The sequence below is a fragment of the Salmo trutta genome, chromosome 31 (genome assembly GCF_901001165.1).
Source record: "Salmo trutta chromosome 31, fSalTru1.1, whole genome shotgun sequence".
In the NCBI taxonomy this organism is placed as follows: Eukaryota; Metazoa; Chordata; class Actinopteri; order Salmoniformes; family Salmonidae; genus Salmo; species Salmo trutta.
The window spans coordinates 23,646,013-23,671,486 of NC_042987.1; the positions used below are offsets into that span (position 1 = coordinate 23,646,013).

The 25,474-nt window shown below is 40.6% G+C and overlaps 1 protein-coding gene across 1 annotated transcript; it reads right to left on the reverse strand.

The window, feature by feature from the left end:
- Positions 1 to 7,628: 7,628 nt before the first annotated feature.
- Positions 7,629 to 25,469, reverse strand: dars2 (aspartyl-tRNA synthetase 2, mitochondrial). The gene is made up of 17 exons (XM_029725730.1): positions 24,845 to 25,469; positions 24,341 to 24,440; positions 24,132 to 24,198; positions 23,882 to 23,983; positions 23,688 to 23,783; positions 23,448 to 23,571; positions 23,311 to 23,357; positions 23,060 to 23,166; positions 22,855 to 22,924; positions 22,480 to 22,659; positions 22,245 to 22,352; positions 17,501 to 17,563; positions 16,907 to 17,059; positions 14,268 to 14,486; positions 13,784 to 13,894; positions 8,547 to 8,622; positions 7,629 to 8,325 (listed from the first exon to the last, which is right to left on the reverse strand). The coding sequence occupies exons 1-17, from the start codon at positions 25,026 to 25,028 to the stop codon at positions 8,138 to 8,140; spliced, it is 1,995 nt and encodes a 664-aa protein (XP_029581590.1). The 5' UTR covers positions 25,029 to 25,469; the 3' UTR covers positions 7,629 to 8,137.
- Positions 25,470 to 25,474: the final 5 nt, after the last annotated feature.

Below are 25,474 nucleotides of genomic sequence, written 5' to 3' on the forward strand. Positions count from 1 at the left end.
TTGGAGAGCAGTATACATTTGAACAGTTGCAAATCAGGCCATATTTCCTTTATTGATCACATTACTATTCTGATATCCTGGGGAATGTTTGTAACTGTTAAAAGAGCTCTTTGTCTCGCTGAGGACCACATACAATATTACTAAATGGTTGACATGCACAAAACAGATTGAATGACTACTCCAGATTAATCCAGAAGCAGCCAAGTAAATGGTGCTATAAATTCAGCAACCTCTAAGCGTATTCAGATCGGTAGTTTGATACAATCACAATTTGAGTTACTCTGATCTGTTCTTATATACTGCTTTCAGGTTACATCATGGTGATTTGAAAGCTGCCATTCGTTTCTACTGTGTCTAACCATGTCTAAGGAATGCCTAATCAATGATCCAATCCCACACCACACAACAAATTACCCGTTGCTCTGTAACTCAGTTCTCATTGGTAAATATAATGTCCACATAGAATATTCAATTTGTTTATATTTGTCCACAGAATACATTAGCGTCGTGGTGCCATCTAGTTCCTGTGACTGTGCCTGAGAACCCTTAGCATACTGTTACACAAGCTGCTAGAATATTGACAGAAACTGACATCCACTGACATGACAGACAATCTATCATTTAAGTCTCAAAACATTGTGACGGATGGCAGGAGAGAAAACAATCTCAATCTCTGAAGGAATGGATACTTAAAATGTTACAGATAAAATTGCTTAAACAATCTTAGATATTTTCCACCAATCGGTGCTTTTTGAGAAGTGTAATCCCATCTCAACAGGTTAAACAGAAAAAGGACTATAGAGTACCTTCAGAAAGTATTCACACCCCTTGACCTTTTCCATATTTTGTTATGTTACAGCCTTAATTTAAAATTGATTACATTTTGTTTCACTGGCCTACACACAATACCCCACAATGTCAAAGTGGAATTACGTTTTTAGATTGTTTTTTACAAATGAATTAAAAACGAAAAGTTTAAATGTCTTGAGTCAAAATTTGCTTAGCAAGTCACATAAGTTGCACGGACTCACTCTAATAGTGTTTAACATGATTTTTGAATGACTACCTCATCTCTGTACCCCACACATACCTGTAAGGTCCCTCAGTTGAGCAGTGAATTTCGAACACAGATTCGATCACAAAGACCAGGTAGATTTTACAATGCTCGCAAAGAAGGGCACCTATTGATAGATGCGTAAAAATAAAAAACTGCAGAGATTGAATATCCCTTTGAGCATGGTGAATTTATTAATTACACTTTGGATGGTGTATCAATACACCCTGTCACTACAAAGATACAGGCGTCCTTCCTAACTCAATTACTGGAGAGGAAGGAAACCACTCAAGGCCAATGGTAACTTTAAAACAGTTACAGAATTGAATGGCTGTAATAGGAGAAAACTGAGATTGGATCAACAACATTGTAGTTACTTCATGATACCAACCTAATGATAGAATGAAAAAAGGGAAGCCTGTACATAATACAAATATTCCAAAACATGCATCCTGTTTGTAGGCACTAAAGTAAAACTGCAAAAAATGTGTCAAAGAAATGAAGTTTATGTCCTTAATACTGTCATGACGTTGCCCTGTTGGGTGAGGTTAATGACACCCCCATAAATACCTTTCCCCCTTTTCTCTCCACGCTATATAATGGACTCTTGGAAAGCCCTTTGTTAACAGAGAGAGTATGGTAACATCAAAAGGTTGGGGAATGGAGCAACATTTCCCTTTCTCAACCAGTTGAAAGTGTCTGTTGGTACTTAAAGAATATTACGTCAGATCAGTTGGTGGCTGGGACATTATATCTGATGATAGGATGACATAAATTGTATATTGGAAAGTCTACACTTTCTAGTTATCAGATTCACATGGAATTGTTGTGCAATTTAAATGTTTAAATATTAAACTATTTGTGAAAAGATTAAATGTAATTTTAGCTTCTAAATGAGAGAATTGTTTTCATAAGTAAACTATGCTCACTCAGTGGCTACGCCCAAGTGAACAGACACTGGTTGAGAACTATGAAACACACCCTTCTCTCCCACAGTACAAAAGCCCGTTGACGAAAGTCATCCTTAGTTCCCGACGACATGATGACTGGTGTCCATACGTTTAAAAGGGCTAATTTCAACTATAACCTAACGAAATTAACATTTAGTTCCAGAAATGTTAGGACTGCTGTCCTAACGTGTAAAAGGGTGAATTTCAACGCGGAGGTGACGATCACCATGCTGGAAGGGTGAATTTCGACTAGACCAGCCAGAATACAGCGCGAGCTGATTATGACAACTTGGTATGAACTTTGAACGATTATTCACTAAAGAAGTGATACATCCTAGATGTCGAATTATCAGCTGCAGCTGTAAACGTACATGGCCTAGGAATGGACAGACAATCTCAGAAGAACGACAGGGTACTTTAACGTATCCGCTCTACAACACTACAACCAAAAAGATTCTTCAAAGGACAATGCCGATCTATGCTGGGTAAACCAGTATTCCATCTTCGACCCATCTATTAAAGCGCAGCTCAGAGTAAATATATGTATCTTGCATTTTCCTCTCCCAAATGGGTGGTTATTAGAATGCAGAAAATTCTGTATTTACTGTAGCATAGCTTCTCAAGGTCCGATAGAGATTCAATCCCTTTGTCCCTCAGTCTTCCCGCTGTTTCATTCAAACCCAACCCCCTTCCGTTGTGTAACCAGCCGTCATATCTGGTTAGCCCACTAGAGGCTTTTCATGACGTGATTAGTATTTGATGTGTGATCTATCCTGTGTATATATATGTCATTCTGTGTGATTATTTAGGTATTTAGAAAATATATAATTAAGTCAATTTGTGTATTGCTGATTCAACTTATTAGCTAGGGTTTGTGCAGATAACCAAGTACTTTACCACAATCAGAATGAGACCGATCGAGGTGACGATTAATAATTAACTGCTATTGATGTAAAAGATCTTCAGATCTTTAAGAGAGTGGATTCGGGAGATAACCGCTCTATATAAATTAACGCTTCCGTGGTGCCCCAGGTTATTAATGGTTTAATTGTTGCATGGTTTAATTCAATCACGTAATCAATTTGATAAAATAGCATGTCATATAATTTAATCATAGTCAGACACGACAACACAAAGCGTTATAGAACACATCACTGATTAGATTAGATTCAATTTAATTGTCATTGAACAAGTACAAGTACAGTACAACGAAATGCAGTACCGGCCTTCATATTTTCAAGAATGGTGATGGCTGCATTATGTTATGGGTATGCTTGTAGTTGGCAAGGAATAGGGAGTTTTTTGGGATAAAAATAAATGGAATAGAGTTAAGCGCAGGCAAAATCCTACACGAAAACCTGGTTCAGTCTGCTTTCCAATAGACACTGGGAAACAAATTCACCTTTCAGCAAGAAAATAACCTAAAACACAAGGCCAAATATACACTTGCTTACCAAGACAGTATTGAATGTTCCAGACGGGCCTAGTTACAGTTTTGACTTAAATTGGATTGAAGATCTACGGCAAGACTTGAAAATGGCTGTCTAGCAATGATCAACAACCAACTTGACAGTGTTTGAAGAATTTTAAAAAGAATAATGTGCAAATGTTGTACAATCCAGGTGTGCAAAGCTCTTTTAAAGATTTACCCAGAAAGACTCATAGCTGTAATTGCTGCCAAAGGTGATTCTAACATGTATTGACTCAGGGGTGTGAATACTTATGTAAATTAAATATTTATGTATTTCATTTTAAATACATTTGCTAACATTTCTAAAAACATGTTTTGACTTTGTCATTATGAGGTATTGTGTATTGATAGGTGAAGGCACTGTAGTATTTTTATTTTATTTTATTTAACTAGGCAAGTCAGTTAAGAACAAATCTTATTTACAATGACAGCCTACCAAAAGGTAAAAGGCCTCCTGCAGGGACAGGGGCCTGGGATAAAAAATAAAATATATATAAATATAGGACAAAACACACATCACAACAAGAGAGGCAACACAACACTACATAAAGAGAGACCTAAGACAACAACATAGCAAGGTAGCAACACATGACTACACAGCATGGTAGAAACACAACATAACAACAACATAGTAGCAACACAACATGGTAGCATCACAAAACATGGTACAAACATTATTGGGCACAGTCAACTGCACAAAGGTCAAGAAAGTAGAGACAACAATACATCTCACAAAGCAGCCACAACTGTCAGTAAGAGTGACCATGATTGAGTCTTTGAATGAAGAGATTGAGATAAAACTGTCCAGTTTGAGTGTTTGCTGCAGCTCGATCCAGTCGCTAGCTGCAGCGAACTGAAAAGAGGAGCGACCTAGGGATGTATGTGCTTTGGGGACCTTTAATAGAATGTGACTGGCAGAACGGGTGTTGTATGTGGAGGATGAGGGCTGCAGTAGATATCTCAGATAAATAAGCATCAACCAGTGGTTTTTGCAACGGGTATACAGAGATGACCAGTTTACAGAGGAGTATAGAGTGCAGTGATGTGTCATTTAAGGAGCATTGGTGGCAAATCTGATGGCCGAATGGTAAAGAACATCTAACATCTAACACAATACCTGCTTTAAATTATGTCTCCATAATCTAGCATGGGTAGGATGGTCTTCTGAATCAGGGTTAGTTTGGAAGCTGGGGTGAAAGAGGAGCGATTACAATAGAGGAAACCAAGTCTAGATTTAACTTTAGCCTGCAGCTTTGATATGTGCTGAGAGAAGGACAGTGCACCGTCTAGCCATACTCCCAAGTACTTGTATGAGGTGACTACCACAAGCTCGAAACCCTCAGAGGTAGTAATAACACCTGTGGGAAGAGGGGCATTCTTCTTACCAAACCACATGACCTTTGTTTTGGAGGTGTTCAGAACAGGGTTAAGGGTAGAGAAAGCTTGTTGGACACTAAGAAAGCTTTGATGTAGAGCATTTAACACAAAATCCAGGGAGGGCCAGCTGAGTATAAGACTGTATCATCTGCATATAAATAGATGAGAGAGCTTCTGCCTGAGCTATGTTGTTGATGTAAATTGAGAAGAGTGTGGGGCCTAGGATTGAGCCTTGGTGTACTCCCTTGGTGACAGGCAGTGGCTGAGACAGCATATTTTCTGACTTTATACACTGCACTCTTTGAGAGAGGTAGTTAGATAACCAGGCCAAAGACCCCTCAGAGACACCAATACTCCTTAGCGGGCCCACAAGAATGGAATGGTCTACCGTATCAAAAGCTTAGTAAGTGCCTAATAAGTTCAAATAAAGTAACAGGGTTGACTGTAACATGGTTTCACGATTTCTTAATAAATCAGCCATAAATCCCCCTTTGACAGGGGGAATGGAAGCTTGTTGTCTGCAACAGGGAGTGGCAATTGAATGCAAGCTTAATTTCCCCAAAAATAATTAAAATATTTCTACCCTGTCTATGGGTAACATGGTTACCACCACAAAACACCAGAAAATAGCCAACCAGCTCACCTGCTTTTACACTATAATTTAACTATTAGATGTTCAATGTTTATTTGAAAAAAAAATAATTTAAAAAGAAAGTTCACGTAACAGGGTTGATCTTAAAATGAGGGACAGATCTAAATGAATCACTAATCACATGAAATAAATAATAATCTACATAAATTACTTTGTTAAAGAAACAAAATAACTAGGGGTTCACAATGATGGTAAAACTTGTAGGAATTTGGGGATTAAGTGGATTAAAATCATTTTAGAAGTGACACAGAGTTAATGTAGGGACATGTCAAAATACTGAATTTTGGAACTTTAACAAGCATATATTTTTTAGATGATATATTAAAAGGCACTTCATTTAATATAACGGTCTTTTAAAAGGCAATATTGGTGCACAATTTCTACTTCAAATATCAAAGGGACGCAAAAGGCAGTCTTTTCATTGAACTAACCAATTATTACTGATACTAATGTGTGCTAGGCATGGCTACAAGATAATACATTATTGGGAGAAAACATATGCTATGTACATACATTCATTATAAACTAATTACAACCTAATTAAAATGAATCCACAAACTGTCAAAATAAATGTACAGTCGGATCTAGTAGAAAATCACAAAATGCAATTCTCTTTCTGCAGGAATTTCCCTGCATGGCTAAGACATCTAACCGAGCATGCTAAATCCAGTTTATTTTCGGTCAAGTGCTTTCCATAACAAATGCCCATTAGGGACAAAGGAAGTGCCAGAGAGCTCATTAACCCTGGGCTTGTCTAAGAGATACCGGTAGAAACCCCCCCAGACCACATCAACCTGGATTACACTATTGAGACCGCTTGTCCCAAGAGATTACAAAATGTTTGGAATTATTCAGAGAGACTCATTAAATTGAGAATGATGGTAGCTGAGCTTCTGGAATTCATTATAATTACGCCTCAGTCATGGTTATGCAGTGTTACTTTAAACATGCAAGCTCACACCATTTTTCAGAGGGTAAACATAATTGTCCTCTCTTTGTCCTTTCATGTTTGACACATAATTGACTATGGACCACAGGTAATTTGGCCCGGCAGTGACTGTGAATAAATTCACAATTCACAGCTTCAACGTTCTGTACAAATGTGCGGCAAGACAATGTGCCTATAGTCAGTAGTAGCCTTGCAATGCTGTTCCTTTTGCATCAAGTGCCTTCCCTCTGTACTGCACAGACATGAAAAGGTATAGCCTTTACATCACAATGTGGAACTAGTGTGGGTTGGCTCTGAGGGTTGCAGCTGCTCTCTTCCTTTTTACTGCCCTCTCAACACTGACTGTGGCGAGACAAGCAAGCCCTTCTCTCCTCAGCCATCTCTTTCAGCAAAAAAAAACACTAAAAAAGAAAGTCTAGTCTTTGAACTTCACTCTATAATTGCCAAGGCATGGGGAAAGCCTAGCTCTACTACCAGCACCATCTTCAACCCCGCAAACGACAGACAAAATGGCATCCAGGACAAGCTGTAGTGTTGGCTGTATTTTGTGCACTAATGAGAACATCTGTCTGGTACCCGGCAGAGTTAGAAACTGTCTCCTAGCGAAGGTGGCGGGCAGGGGGCGTGGGCAGGCAGCTGTTGTTGTAAAAGTGGCAGTTTACACTGGCATAGAGGTTACATCAGCATGGTACTAAAATAACTCTGCAGTCTGAAGGGGAATTCATAAATTCTTACTGCCCAAATAGTTAAATTCAATTTCCAGAACTCAATTGGTCTCTGAAGTTCCTTGTCTGTAATTTTGTATTAGTGTGGATTTCAATAATCTTATAGAGAAAAAGAACATTGAGGTGATTGACACGGCATTGATTTAGTAGCTAGGTGGTAAGCATTGTAAAAGGTGATCTGTAGATTGAAGGTTCAGCATATGTGAGCCTTAATGTACTAGAAGGTACTGTAGTACCCTTGAGATATGTATTTAACCTTAATTGCTTCAGTTAATGTCATGCTGTCCTAGATAAGGGTGTCTGAGGAAGAAAAAAGTGAACAAGATCAAATGGAACAATACTACCCCCTATTGGACATTTCTATATTTTCACACAGTCTGAGTAACATTTGATAAAGCATGTATACAGGACTGTACTTTGTAGCATGAAGGAATATAAGAAAAACAGGAATTTGTCAAACCATGACAATTTATTGGTGACAGTGTCTACTGTCTACATTGTACATATATTATGTCACTTTCAGGACAAAGTCTCACATCGATATTGACCATATTTTGGCCAGCAGAGGAGCTGCCCGTGAGGACAACTATAAGCTGGCAAAAAATTTGCAACTTGAGAAAAGGAGGGGCCTGGAAAAGTCTTCAACTGGAAACTGGAGTGGAAACATCAATATGTGAGTCAGATTTTGACCTTCAGGACAAAGGTGTAAACTAGGTTTAAGTTGCAGAGATGCGGGAACGACAGTCCCAACTCAAAAACTCACCACTCGGCCAACAGAATTTATACAGATGCAATTAATGGTCATCCACAGTGCCAGTAAACCTAAAGTGACAGCATGTCGGTAGAAGAATCGCATTTAAGTCACGGTACTTAGTTGTCCTGCATCTCCCCGATGTAAATCCACCTGTAATATGAGTCAGAGTCTCAGCTTCAGGACAAAGGTGTAGCAGCAGCAATGTCTATTTCTCCTGGTTCCCTTCATCTCCTGCTGGCCAGTTGACAGAGATGTGGTAGGATTTAAGCTCGTCTTCAGAGACGAAATCTGGAGCACGACTCATCAGGTCATGGCCCCTGAATGATTTGGGGAAGGCAATCACGTCCCTGATGCTGGGGGCTCCGACGATAATAGACAGAAAACGGTCCAAACCTAGAGGAAAATTGAACAAGGGATTTTAGTCAGGGAAAAAAAATATTACTCACAAATGAGGTATTGCATTTTGCTGCAGGAGGACAAAGGGACTGGTCTACTTAGTTCTACTAAGTCTACTAATAAGCATCTGTAGAACAAATGGTGAAATATCAAAGCATGAGAAACACAAATCTGAGTGTGTCTCGTGTCAGTTAGGATGGTTATTATGGCTGACTTACCCAATGCAATCCCACCATGAGGAGGAGCCCCAGAGTCCAGCGCCTCTAACAGGTGAGAAAGGAGAGATGGATCCTCCTGAAAAAAACAACAAAGTCAGGGGGTTTCCCAACTCTAGAGAGAGATTCACTAAGTCTGCCCTTTTCTATTCACCGCTAAGCTGGAAGGCTAATGACAGAATCTAGCCTACATCTACAGTAGTAAATACTGTCTTATTACCAGTGATAATAAATGTTACCGACTGAACTTGCAGCAAGCTAGGAGAACATGCAGCTCAGAAACTTGCAGCTAGAGGCAGCAACAAAATGAGCGCTGTGATTACCGATCCTAATCAGTTGTTTATTTCGGTACTAAATCTAATCAAATTTGAATGGTCACATACGCCGAAATACAACAGGTGTAGACTTTACCGCAAAATACTTAATTATGAGCCCATTCCCAACAATGCAGAGTTAAAAAATAAGAAAGATATTTGCTAAATAAAAAGGGAAATAGTAACAATAAAATAACGTGGCTTTATACAAGCAGTACGAGTACTGATCAAAGCGCAGTGGTACAAGGTAGTTGATAATTGAGGTAATACAGTATGTATATGTAGGTATGGGTAAAAAGTGACTAGACAATGAGGATATATAATAAACTGAGTAGCAGCAGCGTACGTGAAGTGTGAAAGTGTGTCTGTGTGAGTGTGTACGTGTGGCATCAATATGCATGTATGTGTTTGAGCATATGTAGTGTGTGTGTGTATTGGAGTGTCAGTGTATTATGCGTAGTAGTCTAGTGAGTGTGCATAGAGCCAGTGCAAGAAAATCTGTACAAAAAAATTAAGATAAAATGTGTATAATAAAGGGGTTGCCTTCAAAAAGTATTCACACCCCTAGACTTATTTGACATTTTGTTGTGTTACAAAGTCGTATTAAAATGGATTTAATTGTCATTTCTGTTCAACGATCTACACAATCCAGCTGTAATTGCTGCCAAAAGTGATTCTAACATTTTTTTTAATAATGAAAAATAACACACTAATATATCTTGATTAGATAAGTATTCAACCCCCTGAGTCAATACATGTTAGAATCACTTTTGGCAGCAATTACAGTTGAGAGTCTTTCTGCATAAGTATCTAAGAGCTTGCCACACCTAGATTGTGCAACATTTGCACATTATTCTTTTCAAAATTCTTCAATCTCTGTCAAATTGGTCATTGCTAAACAACCATTTTTAGGTCGTGCCATAGATTTTTAAGCAGATTTAAGTCAAAACTGTAACTCGGCCACTCAGGAACATTCACCATCTTCTTGGTAAGCAATTCCAGTGTAGATTTGGCCTTGTGTTTTAGGTTATTGTCCTGCTGAAAGGTGAATTCATCTCCCAGTGTCAGGTGGAAAACAGACTGAACCAGGTTTTCCTTTATGATTTTGCCTGTGCTTAGCTCCATTCCATGACTTTTTTTATACAAAAAAACTCCCCAGTCCTTAACGATTAGAAGCATATCTACCACTATGCTTGAAAATATGGAGGTACTCAGTAATGTGTTGTATGGGATTTGCCCCAAACATAACACTTTCTATTCAGGACAAAAAGTACATTGCTTTGCAATTTTTTTTTGCAGTATTACTTTAATGCCTTGTTGCAAACAGGATGCATGTTTTGTAATATTTTATTCTGTACAGGCTTCCTTATTTTCACTCTGTCAATTAGATTAGTAATGTTGAGTCATCCTCAGTTTTCTCCTATCACAGCCATTAAACTCTGTAACCATTTTAAAGTCACCACTGGCCTCATGGTGAAATCCTTGAGAGGTTTCCTTCCTCTCAGGCAACTGAGTTAGAAAGGATGCCTGTATCTTTCTAGTGACTGGGTGTATTGATACACCATCAAAAGTGTAAATAATAACTCACCATGCTCAAAGGGATATTCAATTTCAGTTTTTTTTTACATTTTCACCCATCTACCAATAGGTGCCCTTCTTGCAAAGCATTGGAAAACCTCCCTGATCTTTGTGGTTGAATCTCTGTTTTAAATATACTGCTCGACTAAGGGTCCTTACAGATAATGTGTGGGGTAAAGAAATGAGGTTGTCATTCAAAAAATACGCTAAACACTATTATTGCACACAGAGTGAGTCCATGCAATTTTTTATGTGACTTGTTAAGCACATTTTTACTCCTGAACTTATTTAGGCTTGCCATAACAAAGGGGTTGAATACTTCCACTTTGACATTATGGGGTATTTTGTGGAGACCAGTGACAACATATCTCAATTCAATACATTTTAAATTCAGGCTGTAACAAGACAAAATGTGGAAAAAGTCAAGCGGTGTGAACACTTTCTGAAGGCACTAAAGTCCAGGTAGCCATTTGATTAATTGTTCAGCAGTCTTACAGCTTGCGGTTAGAAGCTATTAGGGAGCTTTTTGGTCCCAGACTTGGCACTCCGGTACTGTTTGCCATGCAGTAGCAGAGAGAACAGTCTATGACTTTGGTGGCTAGAGTCTGACAATTTTAGGGCCTTCCTCTGACCGCCTGGTATAAAGGTCCTGGATGGCAGGGAGTTCAGCCCCACGTGATGTACTGGGCCGTATGCACTACCCTCTGTAGCGCCTTGCAGTCAAATGCCGAGCAGTTGCCATACCAAGCGGTGATGCAGCCAGTCAAGATGCTCTCAATGGTGCAGCTGTAGAACTTTTTGATGATCCGAGGGCCCATGTGAAATCTTTTCAGCCTCCTGAGGGGGAAGAGGTGTTGTCATGCCCTCTTCACGACTGTGTTGGTATGTTCGGACCACGATAGGTCCTTAGTGATGTGGACACCAAGGAACTTAAAGCTCTCAACCCTCTCCACTACAGCTCTGTCGATGTGAATGGGGGCGTGTTCAGCCCTCCGTTTCCTGTAGTCCATGATAAGCTCCTTTGTCTTGCCCATGTTGAGGGAGAGGTTGTTGTCCTGGCACCACCCTGCAAAGGTCTCTGACCTCCACCCTATAGGCTGTGTCCTTGTCATCGGTGATCAGGCCTACCACCGTCGTGTTGTCTGCAAACTTAATGGTGTTGGAGTCGTGCGTGGCCACGCAGTCATGGATGAACAGGGAGTACAGGAGGCTATGTTGTTGCCTACCCTCACCACCTGGGGGCAGCCCGTCAGGATGTCCAAGATCCAGTTGCAGAGGGACGTGTTCAGGCCCAGGCTCCTTAGCTTAGTGATAAGCTTGGAGGGCACTATGGTGTTGAATACTGAGCTGTAGTAAATGAACAGCTTTCTCACGTAGGTGTTCCATTTATCCAGGTGGGAAAGGGCAGTGTGGAGTGCAGTAGAGATTGCATCATCTCTGGCTATGTTGGGGCGGTATGCGAAACTGTATACAGACTTGGTCAGGTTGAAAATGTGAGTGACATGTTGGTAGAAATGAGGTAAAACAGATTTCAATTTTCCTACATTAAAATCACCGGCCACCAGGAGCGCGGTCTCTGGATGAGCATTTTCTTGTTTACTTTTTCCCCTATAGAGCTCGTTGAGTGAGGTCTTAGCGCCAGCATCGGTTTGTGATGCTAAATAGACAGCTACTAAAAATACAGATGAAAACTCTTGGTAAATAGTATGGTCTACAGCTTATCATGAGGTATTCTAACTCAGGCAAGTAGAACCTTGAGACTTTCTTAATATTAGAGATTGTGTACCAGCTGTTGTTAACAAAGAGACACACACACCACCCCCCGTGATCTTACCGGACTCTGATGTTCTGTCCTGCCGACGCAACTAGATGTACACTATATATACAAAAGTATGTAAACATTCCTTAAAATTAGTGGATTCTGCTATTTTTAGCCACACCCGTTGCTGACAGGCGTATAAAATCGAGCACACAGCCATGCAATCTCCATAGACAAACATTGGCCGTAGAAAGGCCTTAGTGAAGAGCTCAGTGACTTTCAACGTGGCAATGTCAGAGGATGCCAACTTTCCAACAAGTCAGTTTGTCAAATTTCCGCTTTGCTGGAGCTTACCCGGGAAAACTGTAAGTGATGTTATTTTGAAGTGGAAACGTCTAGGAGCAACAACGGTCTAGCCGTGAAGTGGTAGGCCACATAAGTTCACAGAACGGGACTGCCGAGTGCTGAAGCGTGTAAAAACCGTCTGTCCTCGGTTGCAACACTCACTACTGAATTTCAAATTGCCTCTGGAAGCAACGTCAGCACAAGAACTGTTCGTCAGAGGAGCTTCATGAAATGGGATTCCATGGCTGTGCAGCCACACACAAGCCTAAGATCACACTGGAGTGGTGTGAAGCTCGCCGACCACTAGACTCTGGAGCAGTGAAAAGGCGTTCTCTGGAGTGATGACTCACGCTTCACCATCTGGCAGTCCGACGGATGGATCTGGGTTTGGCGGATGCCAGGAGAACGCTACCTGCCCGAATGCATAGTGCCAACTGTACATTTTGGTGGAGGAGGAATAATGGTCTGGGACTGTTTTTCATGGTTCGGGCTAGGCCCCTTAGTTTCAATGAAGGATAATCTTAACGCTACAGCATACAATGACATTCTAGATGATTCTATGCTTCCAACCTTGTGGGAACAGTTTGGGGAAAGCCCTTTCCTGTTTCAGCAGGACAATGCCCCCGTGCACAAAGCGGGGTCCATACAGGTTTGTCGAGATTGGTGTGGAAGAACTTGACTGTCCTGCACAGAGCCCTGACCTCAACCCCATCGAACACCTTTGGGATGAATTTGAACGACTGCAAACCAAGCCTAATCGTCCAACATCAGTGCCCGACCTCACGAATGCTTGTGGCTGAATGGAAGCAAGTCCCCGCAGCAATGTTCCAACATCTAGTGGAAAGCCTTCCCAGAGGCGCCGTCCTCTATAGCGCCATCTCCTCCTCCGATGAGTGTCGAGGATATGGACCTGGTCCAGAAAAAACTACATGTCTTCTCCTCCGACTCATTGAAGTAGAAGTCCTCGTCTAAATCGAGGTTAGTGATAGCTGTTCTGATGTCCAGAGGCTATTCCGGTCATAGGAAACAACGGCGGAAATGTTATGTACAAAAAAAGTTACGATCAGCGGCAAAACAAAAATGGTTGGCCAGGAGCACCCAAAATGTCGCTTTCCAATGCAGCGCCTTTCGACATACAGTATACTAATGGTAACTGTGCTTGCATATCCTCCTCAACCTGATAGAAATGGGACATTGGAAATCAGCATTCTGGTACTCTTACTTATCCAGTCCAAGTTCATTACCTTGAGGATTGTCTCCAGCACATGCTGCTGATCAGAGGCCTTGTGAATACGAATGGATCCTCCTCCAATCTCACACCCATTCAGGACCAGGTCATAATGCTGGCCGCGTACCTGCCATATTGACACAGGAGACATAGATGAATGATATGGTCTCAGTGAATAGGAAGTTACAGTACAGGATACTCTGATGTCAAGTTTGTTTATATTGATAGACTGACTTATGGTGAGTAGTTTATACTAATAAATACATTTTTATTATTGGTTATACTTGAATACATCGTTTTGAATTTCCAAACTTCTTGTTTGGACAACATCCTGGTTGGAAATAGCACAGTGACAGCTATGTCAGACAACACTTTCTTTAACAGTTTTCTATTTGTACCAAACAGCATGGAAGGGCACAGAAACAAGTTGATGAGAGGGTTCTTCTCTATAAATATGTGACCAAGGAGACAACCCTCCTCCTACTGTATATGACCCTAACCTTGTGAGGCAGTGAATACAGGAGATGAGCATCCTCAGGGAGAGGTGCAGTGAAAGGATGGTGGGCTGACTCAAGCTGATCAGGGTCCTCTTCTTTTGGCAGGAACAGTGGGAAGTCTACCACCCACAGAAAGTGAAACGCTGAGGGGTCTCGAACAGCCACACCGGAGCCCTCTAGGAGTTCAGCACACTGAAGCCTCAACTTGCCCAACAAAGGGCGCTGTGGGAGGAATAATGGAAATCAGGGGAGTGAAAACTGTATTCACCGTGAAAAACAAAAGTAAAAGGTTGTTCTGTGTTATTGAATGTCAAAAACATTGTTTATTTTCAGAACGCACTGGCTTTCAACTGCTTGGTCACAAAAGCCTCTGACGCCTGACAATTGACTATTGCATGGGTGGATTTGACACACTTCTTCATTTTCTTTTATTCTGACATTTGATTGCAATTCCTTCCACATCTTTTCGACAAAAGTACACTATTGCTCCACAGCTACAGTACCTTCAGAAAGTATTCATACCCCTTGACTTATTCCACATGTTGTTGTGACACAGCCTGAATTCAAAATGGATTAAATATATTTTTTTCTCTGCCATCTACACACAATATCCCATAAAATTGAAATATCTAATTTACATACATATTCACACACGACTCAATACATGTTAAAATTACCTTTGGCAGCGAATAAAGATGTGAGTCTTTCTGGGTAAGTCTATAAGAGCTTTGCACACCTGGATTGTACAATATTTGCACATTATTATTTTTAAAATTCTTAAAGCTCTGTCAAGTTGGTTGTTGAGCATTGCTAAACAGACATTTTCAAGGCTTGCCAAAGATTTTCAAGACGATTTAAGTCAAAACTGTAACTAAGCCACTCAGGAACATTCAATGTCATCTTGGTAAGCAACTCCAGTGTATATTTGGCCTTGTGCTTTAGGTTATTGTCCTGCTGAAAGGTGAATTTAACTCCCAGTGTCTGTTAGAAAGCAGACAGAACAAGGTTTTCCTCTAGGATTTTGACTGTGCTCTATTCCATTTTTTTTATCCTAAAAAAAGCATACCCATAACATGATGCAGCCAACACCATGCTTGAAAATATGAAGAGTGGTACTCAGTGATGTGTTGGATTCGCCACAAACATAACACTTTGTATTCAGGACAAAGTTAATTTCTGAGAAAAAAATTGCAGTTTCACTTTAGTGCCTTATTGCAAAACAGGATGAATGTTTTGGAATATTTTTATTCTTTAAAGGCTTCCTTCATTTATGTTAGAATTGTGGAGTAAATACAATGTTGTTGATCCATCCTCAGTTTTCGCTGAAGTTGGAGACTTTTATTTCCCTCACCAACTTTAAACATCAGCTACCTGAGCTGCTAACCGATCGCTGCAGCTGTACATAGTCCATCTGTAAATTGCCCACCCAATCTACCTACCTCATCCCCATACTGTTTTTATTTTATTAACTTTTCTGCTCTTTTGCACACCAGTATCTCTACATGCACATCATCATATGCACATTTATCACTCCAGTGTTAATCTGCTAAATTGTAATTATTCGCTCCTATGGCCTATTTATTGCCTACCTCCTCATGCCTTTTGCACACACTGTATATAGACTTTCTTTTTTTCTGCTGTGTCATTGACTTGTTTATTGTGTTATTGGCTTGTTTATTGTTTACTCCATGTTATTCCATGTGTAACTCTGTGTTGTTGTCTGTGTCACACTGCTTTGCTTTATCTTGGTCAGGTTGCAGTTGTAAATGAGAACTTGTTCTCAACTAGCCTACCTGGTTAAATAAAGGTGAAAAAAAATAAAAATAATAAATAAATTGGAAAACACCCTTGGTCTTTGTGGTTGAATCTGTGTTTGAAATTAATTACTTGACTGAGGAACCTTGCAGATAACTGTATACGTGGGGTAAAGAGATGAGGTAGTCATTCAAAAATGATGTTAAACACTATTATTGCACACAGAGTGAGTCCATGCAACTTATTAAGATAATTTTTACTCATTAACTTTTTAGGCTTGCCATAACAAAGGAGTACTTATTGACTCAAATTTCAGCTTTTCATTCATTAAGGAGTAAACATTCCTAAAAACATAATTCCACTGACATTATGGGGTATTGTGTGTAGGCCAGTGACACATTTCAATTTAATACATTTTAAATTCAGGCTGTAACACAACAAAATGTGAAGAAAGTCAACAGGTTTGAATAGTTTCTGAAATACTTTTTCATTTGAACAAAACAACCAATTTTGGTGTATCATCTGTACCAGGCCCAATGACGCATGAGAAAAATATAAACATTTAGCTTTTAATTCAAAAAAAGAAAAATCAAACTTTGCAGTGTGTTATGTGTATGAACTATACTGTGCAACTGGTTCATATCAAGCGATCAACCTCAAAGCACTGAACAACACATCACTTATTTCGACCAACAGGGCTAACTTTGAAACTGTTCCATGATGGTTATCTTTAATGGAGGTGAGGCATGCAAAGGATCTACATCCCAAATGGCACCCTATTCCCCACATAGTGCACTACTTTTCACCAGAGCCATATGGGTCCCGGTTAAAAGTAGTCCACTATATAGGCAGGGTGCCGTTTGGGACCAAATCAGATTGTAACTCACCACACATTCCTGCGTCCCAGCAGAGATGAGCAGCAGGTCCCCAGGTCTGGCCTGGGCCATCTGGAGCAGCTGCTGTTTAGCTGAGGCTGGCATGAGTCTGTTGAGGGAAGACTTCAATGCACCATCTGCCTTCACCAAAACTACACTCACTTCCTTGGGAAAAAAATACAAAAATATCACAAAAAATACTAGGCTTAATTGGCATTCCTGATGCAGCTAGTCTCCGGGCATGGCGCCAACAGACTTGAATGCCTAGCAGTCATTGAGTTTTCATATCTCTAACTATGAATTGCTAAACCCAATAAATCATTAGCCGTAATGGAGTCTCAAATGAGTTGTGTGTTTACCAATCATGTCACTTCGTTATAAAAGGGGGTCCTACAACATTTTCAGGATTGCACAACTCTAGGATTGGTGAGGTCTACCCTTGCCTCAGGGCAATTATTTAATGTGCTTCGTTCAACATTTTCTTCACAGTCATCTTGGCTTATTGATCATATTCCAGATTAATATTTCATGAAGACAGTTGTTCTCTTTTGTTGAATGTCCTGTAAAAGCAGCGGGGGGGGGGGTTTAAACCGTGAGGTTACATACCTGGCCGAATTGGGTCCTGGCAGTTTGCTTCAGGGATTCATGATCTTTGCCCTTCAGATGTTTCTGGAGTGAAATATTGAACACAGATGTCCTATAAAAAGTCGACACCCCCTTAAACTTTTTTCACATTGTCAGTGCATCAGAGTTTCATGGGAATAAAATCCTTATTTAAATACAATTATCGACCATCATACACAAATTATATATATTAAAAATACTAAACTGAATAATTGGATTGTGTCTCCACCCCCTCTGCGTCAATACTTGGTGGAAGCAGCTTTGGCAGAAATTACAGCTGTGATTAGGTCTCTACCAAATTCTGCATGTCCTGCAGGCTCTAGTTTTGTCTTATTGTCCAGTCATGTGGTCAAATGCTGCAAGGAAAGACCTAGTTAAGCTGCAGCTGGCCCAGAACAGAGCAGCAGGTGCTGCTCTTCATTGTAATCAGAGGGCTAATATCAATCCTATGCATGCCAGTCTTTCTTGGCTAAGAGTTGTTGAGAGCCTCACTGCATCGCTTCTTTTTATTCGAAAAAATGTGTTGAAAATTCCAAGTTGTTTGCATAGTCAACTTACACACAGCTCTGACAAACACACTTACCCCATTAGACATGCCACCAGAGGTCTTTTCACAGTCCCCAAATCCAGAACAAATTCAAGAAAGCGTACAGTATTATATAGAGCCAATATTGCATGGAACTTCCTTCCAGCTCATATTGTTCAAATGAATAGCAAACCTGGTTTAAAAAAAACAGATAAAGCTACACCTCACGGCACAACGCCTCTCCCCTATTTGACGTAGATATTTTGTGCATATGCATTCATATGTAGGCTTTTTGTGCCATTTTTAAACATATGTAGTTCTGTCCTCGAGCTGTTCTTGTCTATTAATGTTCTGTATTATGGCATGTTTCATGTCTTGTGTGGACACCAGGAAAAGTAGCTTCTGCTTCACAACAGCTAATGAGGATCCTAATAAAATACCTAAATATTTGACCATTCTTTACAAAACTGTTTAAGCGCTGTCAAGTTCCTTGGGAAGCATTGATGGACAGCAATCTTCAAGTCATGTCATAAATTTTAGATTGAATGTAGGTGGGTGCTCTGACTCGGCCACTCAAGGAAATATACCTTTTTATTCCTTAGCTTCTCCACTGTAGCTTTGGCTGTGTGCTTCTGGTTGTTGGAATGCTGAAAGGTTAAAATAAGTCCTAGTTTCAGCATTCTTGCAGAGGGTAGCAGGTTTTCCTCAAGGACTTCTCTGTACATTTCTCCATTCATTTTCCATACCATCACTTCTTTCTGACAATGAGAAACATCCCCGTAACATGATTCTGCCACACAGGCTTCACAGTAGGGATGGTGTTCTTTGGGTGATGTGCCGTGTTGGGTTTGCGCCAAACGTAACGCTTTGCATTTTGGCCAAAGAATTCTATTTTAGTTTGTTCAGTCCACAAAACTCCCAAATGTTTTTTTGCATACTTCAAATGGGATTCAAGGTGGGCTTTCATGAGTAATGGCTTCCTTCTTGCCACCCTACCATACATGCTAAATTTGTGAAGCGCTTGGGATATTGTTGTCACATGCATACTTTGACCAGTCTTGGCCATAAATGCCTGTCGTTCTTTCAAAGTTGCCATTGGACTCTTGATAGCCTCTGATCAGTCTCCTACTTGCTCAGTCGTCTAGTTTGGAGGGATGGCCTGATGTAGGCAGGGTCTTGTTCGTGCCATAAACCTTCCACTTCTTAATGTGCTCCAAGGGATATTCAAGGCCTTTGAAATGTTTCATACCCATCCCCTGATCAGTGCCTTTCCACAACTTTGTCCCAGAGTTCTTTTGAAAGCTCCTTGGTGCTCATTGTTGAGTGTTTGCTTAACTTGGTGTGTGATTTTGAAGGTGACTGGTTACACTTGAGCTAATTTATGATTGCTATTACAAAGGGGTGGACACTTATTCAACCAAGCTGTTTCAGTTTTTTATAGATTTTCCCCAAAAAATGTAATATTTTTCACTTAGACATTGTGGGGTAGGATGTGTAGATCAATAGGAAAACAACTATTTCAATGTACTGTAATTCAAGGCGGTAAGACAACAAAAGGTGAACATTTTGAAAGGGGGTATAGACTTTCTATAGGTATTATATCATCACAATAAGCTTAGACAATCTTTATTTGATGCACAAATCTTAACGAAAGTAATAGGCTAACAGAATCTACTAGAACAGTCTCCCTAGGGTTGCACATTTAGGGAATATTCAGAGGTGGAAACTTTCCGTGGGAATGAACGGGAATATATGCAAATTAATATGATTAATACCATTTAAATGTAGATGTTTTTTGCATTGGATATATTTACCATATCATACGAAGAGAGAAGCATAAACCTTTTACCTTATCATTAGCAGAAATCATTGCAAATGATTAAATCCTTCCAATAGAAATAAAAAACAATGTAGTTACAGATTGAACTTGAATTAAATGAATTTACTCTTCACATGGGATGATTTCACTGAACAACAAAATAAAGGGAATATTGAAAGATCCCCAATGATCCATCACATTTCCCACAAACATCTGTAAAATGATAGTCTAGAAACTAAAGCTTTGCTTGTCTTCATCTCAGGCTTCCATGTCTTCTCCCTGGACCTCCTCAATGTCCACCTCTTGAACATCAGACTCTGAGGCCTCATCTTCACTGTCACTTTCCAACCTTGTTGAGGATGGCTCGTTGTCAGGCTCAAAATCCTCAAATATGCCCGGATGGCCACCGATTTTCAACCCTTGTGTTGGTCAGCCTGTTGCGTGCTTTGGTGTGTGTTCCCAAACAAGGCCCAGTTGCGCTCTGAGGCGGCTAATGTTGGTGGGATTTGGAGGATGATGGAGACAACAGGGGAAAGAGCCTCAGATCCACAAAGTCCCTTCCACCCAGATGGCTGTTGAGATATGTTGGCACAACTGCCATATTGCATCTCCATCCCAAAGATCTTGCTTGGAAGTGTACTTTGCCAGACTGCCAAGAACCTTGCCCTCATCCAGGCCAAGGTGGCGAGACACGGTAGTGATGATGCCATAGGCCTTGTTGATCTCTGCACCAGACAGGAAGCTCTTGCCAGCGTACTTGGGGTCCAACATGTATGCTGCGGCGTGTATGGGCTTCAGGCAGAAATCTCCACACTTTTTTATGTATTTCAGAACTGCAGATTCCTCTGCTTGGAGCAAAAGTGAAGTGGGCAGGGCAGTACGGATTTATTCTCTTACATCTGCAAGCAGAGTCTGAACATCTGAAAGGATTGCATTGTCTCCCTCAATCTGTGCAATGGTTCCTGCTATAGGTTTCAGGAGTTTCAGGCTGCTTACCACTCTCTCCCAAAATACATAATCCAGGAGGATCCTCTTGATGGGGCTGTCCATATCGGCAGACTGTGATATGGCCATTTCATGGAGAGACTCCTTCCTCTCCTGGAGACTGTCAAACATGATGACAACACCACCCCAACGGGTGTTGCTGGGCAGCTTCAATGTGGTGCTCTTATTCTTCTCACTTTGCCTGGTGAGGTAGATTTCTGCTATAACTTGATGACCCTTCACATACCTAACCATTTCAGGGTAGGGTCCTAATGACTCCACTTTAGACCAAGCAGCCTTCATGTTCGCAGCATTGTCTGTCACCAGTGCAAATAACTTATGTGCTCCAAGGTCATTGATGACTGCCTTCAGCTCATCTGCAATGTAGAGATCGGTGTGTCTGTTGTCCCTTGTGTCTGTGATCTTGTAGAATACTGGTTGAAGGGTGGAGATGTAGTTAATTATTCTTTGCCCACGAACATTTGACCACCCATCAGAGATGACTGCAATACAGTCTGCTTTCTCTATGATTTGCTTGGCCTTCACTTGAACTCTGTTGAACTCTGCGTCCAGCAAATTAGTAGATAAAGCATGTCTGGTTGGAGGGGTGTATGCTGGGCGAAGAACATTCAGAAATCTCTTCCAATATACATTGCCTGTGAGCATCAGAGGTGAACCAGTTGCATACACAGCTCGAGCAAGACATTCATCAGCATCTATCTGACTACGTTCCTCCATTGAGTTAAAAATAAATTATGATTCCAGGAGGCCCATGAACTGTTGCTATCGATAAGGTGTCTGATTCATCATTTTCACCTCAAATAGAAGTACAGGGACTTTTGTCAGAGGTTGCTTGTGAGCGCTGAGGGAACTTTATGCACTTGGCCAGATGATTCTGCATCTTTGTTGCATTAAACACACTTTGCTGTAGGCTACTATTTACTAGTTAACAAAAAATTATGTATGTCATCTCAAATATATTCACCCCACCCAGTATTATAATCAAAACTTACCACAAAGCATGTAGTCCTTGGCTCAGATAGTGTAGTAGTGTGGGCTCAATAGCATCTCATTAGTGTGCAAAATCTTGAGAATCAGCTGTACATGTGATGGAAGAATGCGCTGTGCATGCAGAGGGTTGCAATTCCATTGAATTGGGGATAGTTTAACCAAAATATGCCACAAGACCTAGAAATGCCTTATGTGTATCCCACAAAAAAGGTTCACTGTTATAAGCTAACCTTTTTCATGAATTTAAGCAAAATTCCCCAAATTCCAGGGCTTAACTTCCCATAGAAAATTTCCGGGAAAAAAACAGAAATTTCCAGGAAACTTTCCGACCCTTTGCAACCCCAAGTCTACCAGAATCCTTTATTATTTTTTTAAACTATACTTACTGCTCCATCTGGGATACAGATTGCCTGGATACAGCCTCCTGGTTGGTTGAGGGCATCTTTAAGGAACTCTATTTCTGTGTTGTGGAATGTTTTACTGATGTCCATGAGCTATATAAGCAGGAAACACATTTCAACCTAAAACACTGGAGCAGGATATTCTTACTTCACTATCAGATTGTAGCATTTAAAAATACCTCCCAAAATGTAAAATCATATCTAAGTATTTAGAGCAAACCTTCATGGCGAATCGTGTGTCTGGCTTGTCCACTCCATAGTCCTTCATTGCTTTTTCATACGTTATGCAGGGGAAGGGTGTGGAGACAGGATCTTTCTCCACAGGCCAGGAGTACTGGACCAAGCCCTCAATCAGCCCTCGGATTCCAGCTTGATCCACAAAGGACATCTCAATGTCCACCTATGGAGGATAGATAAGAGGCATTGTAGCAGAATGAGGGCAGAATTAGACTTGGATTATCTGTGTGTTTGTGTGTGTGTCTGTATCAAACTAGGAACCCCATTAAAGCTGTTCGACACGCATCTGCCAAAGTTATTCTGTCTGCCCTAAGAAATAGTTGATCATGTCTCTTCTCAGAGCTAATCATCGCATTACCTGGGTAAATTCCGGTTGTCTGTCTGGTTTGGAACCCTCATCTCTGTAGCACCGGGCCAGTTGAAAGTACCTGCAAGATCAATTTACATTAGAGAGCTATAATTAGAAGCTCAAAACCAAAGTTGTTGATCTATGAAACAATGGACACGGCATCAAGTGTAACAATGTAATTGGTGATTCAGTACAACGGATGCATTTTGTTTACCTGTCAATGCCAGCCACCATGAGAAGCTGTTTAAACTGCTGAGGACTCTGAGGCAGGGAGTAAAATCGACCAGGTTCTCTTGAGGGCACCACAAATTCCTTTGCACCCTGGAAAATACAAAAACATGAAGGGAGGACTGACTCCTTTATAAATAATTTCATAGAGGAGCTCCTACTCTATAATACACATAATTGATCCAAAATAGTGTTTGGAGAAATTAAAATGTGTCGAGAACAATGGAAAGCACCTACCCCTGGAGTCCTCTTAAATAAGGTAGGAGTTTCAACATCCACAAACCCTGGAATCAGGGAAACAAAAAATATTTTGAAAACAAATACACCACAGTACAGTAGGATAGGAACTGGAGAGGCAACTCAAGGACCCGTACCATGCACATTGCACAGGTACTCTCTCATCTTCATCACTAGCTGGGACCTCAGCCTCAGGTTATACTGCATTTGTGACGAACGAAGGTCCAAATAGCGATACTGCATACGAAGGGATTCAGATTTCTGTAAACAAAGAGTAAAGCTCATCAATACTGAAATAATAATGCTAACAATAAATGTGTTTGTTTTTTGTGTGTGATGTTATTACGCGTAAATAATGTGTTTAGTCATGTACTCACTTTCACAAAATCTTTGATTTCAAAGGGAAGCTTACGGCAGACATTTAGAATCTCCACACTCTCTGCAAGAACCTCGATCTCTCCGGTGGGCATCTCCTACAATTTACAAAATGGCGACACAATCAGAATGGAGTCATTCACAGTAACACTGATGGTAAATGTTACTGCCACTTGTCTTGTCATCACAGTCTCACCTTGTTCTCTTGTCCATCTGGTCGAAGCCTGACCGTGCCTTTCACCCTGATCACTGATTCAGGTGGTAAGTCACACAAGGCTGTTTTCAGATTAATTTTGTCCTAGACCGAGACAGAAATTACAAATAAATATATAGTCAATATATAGTAACATTAAAATATATGACATATACATCGGAATTTGATTACCAGAAATATAAACTACAGTAGTGTTTTTGGAATAATTCATAAAACTGTTAAACAGTCTTACCTCGTCTTGAGGGATAAGAATTTGTGCCAAGCCACTGAAATCTCTCATGATAACAAATAAATCCTGTCTGATTGGAGCAAAACAATGTGTACACTGTTAGAGTCAGCAAAATGCAATTCTTTCCATGTGATGATATAGGCCACTTTAAATATGAATAGAAGCAGTATGTGTGAAGAATAAAGTGTTTGAAACAGTGAAACATGTCAAACCTCAGGTATTGAACCCAGCCACACAGAATGACTTCCTCTCCTACATCAGCAGGCCGTAGCTCCCCACAAGTGTGGCTCCGAAAGGACAAGCTGCTAGAACCTGGAGAGACATAAAGTTAAGTGTTATGCTTGCTCTATATTAAGCATAGACATAATTATTTGTTGAGTAGTGTTCTTCCATCCTGGTCCTGGACACCCATGTTGTACTCTTTTGTTCCAGCCCAGTAGTAACAAACCCGACTCCTCTAGTCATGAGCTTCATGAGTTATTGACCACTTGACATTAATGCTGGGCTGGGGGAAAACGCTGCACACCTCTATGGGTGTCCATGATCTGGATTCCAGAACATCAGTGGTCACCAACCCCAGTCCTGGACAATGATGTTAGATAGTTCTTGAGATATTGAGTCAGGAGTTAGTGTCAGACTAAAACAAAGCCTGCACACACCCTGGGTCTCCAAGATCAGAATTGATGGACCGACATGAAGTAAATAATATAGGCTACCTGTTGTGCACGTTGAGTGTTTGTTGACATTGAGAGAAAACCTCAAATGCATAATGTTGGGTTTGATCAGATGTCCTTGGCTTGCAATCGGAATTGTTGTCCTTCGCCATAGTGAATATGCCCTGGTCTCCTGTCTACAGATGAGAAGCATCCTCTGTGCCAATGCTCTGCTTTTATTGGCCATTTCAGATAGCTTGCTAGCTAACAGTACTGTAGCTAACTAAACAGCTATTATCTAATATTGTAAAGATATGTCTTGTAAGCTGGCTGCTTGTTGCATATGGCTGCTAGCTAGATACATAAACCTCATACGATTTACGCCCGATCAAAGCGACTGGCAACCTTGATGTAAAAAATGTTGCTGCATCATGTCGATTTTGTCCAAACAACGGCACTAGGTAGTTAAAACTCCCTGGTTCCTTCAATATGATTGTGGCACCAGCGTCCTCTAATTCCTTCCTTGTCTCGTCCACGTTCAGGCGGAAGTAGAAAGCACAAGTCTGAATAAATATGGATTGGCTTGGTATCGACAGTTAGTTGCTTGTAGTGTGTACATCCGTTGTATTTACAGATGAGTGAATTTGTGCTCAACTTGTATAACACATGGTGGGGAAATAGCGATCCATTTCT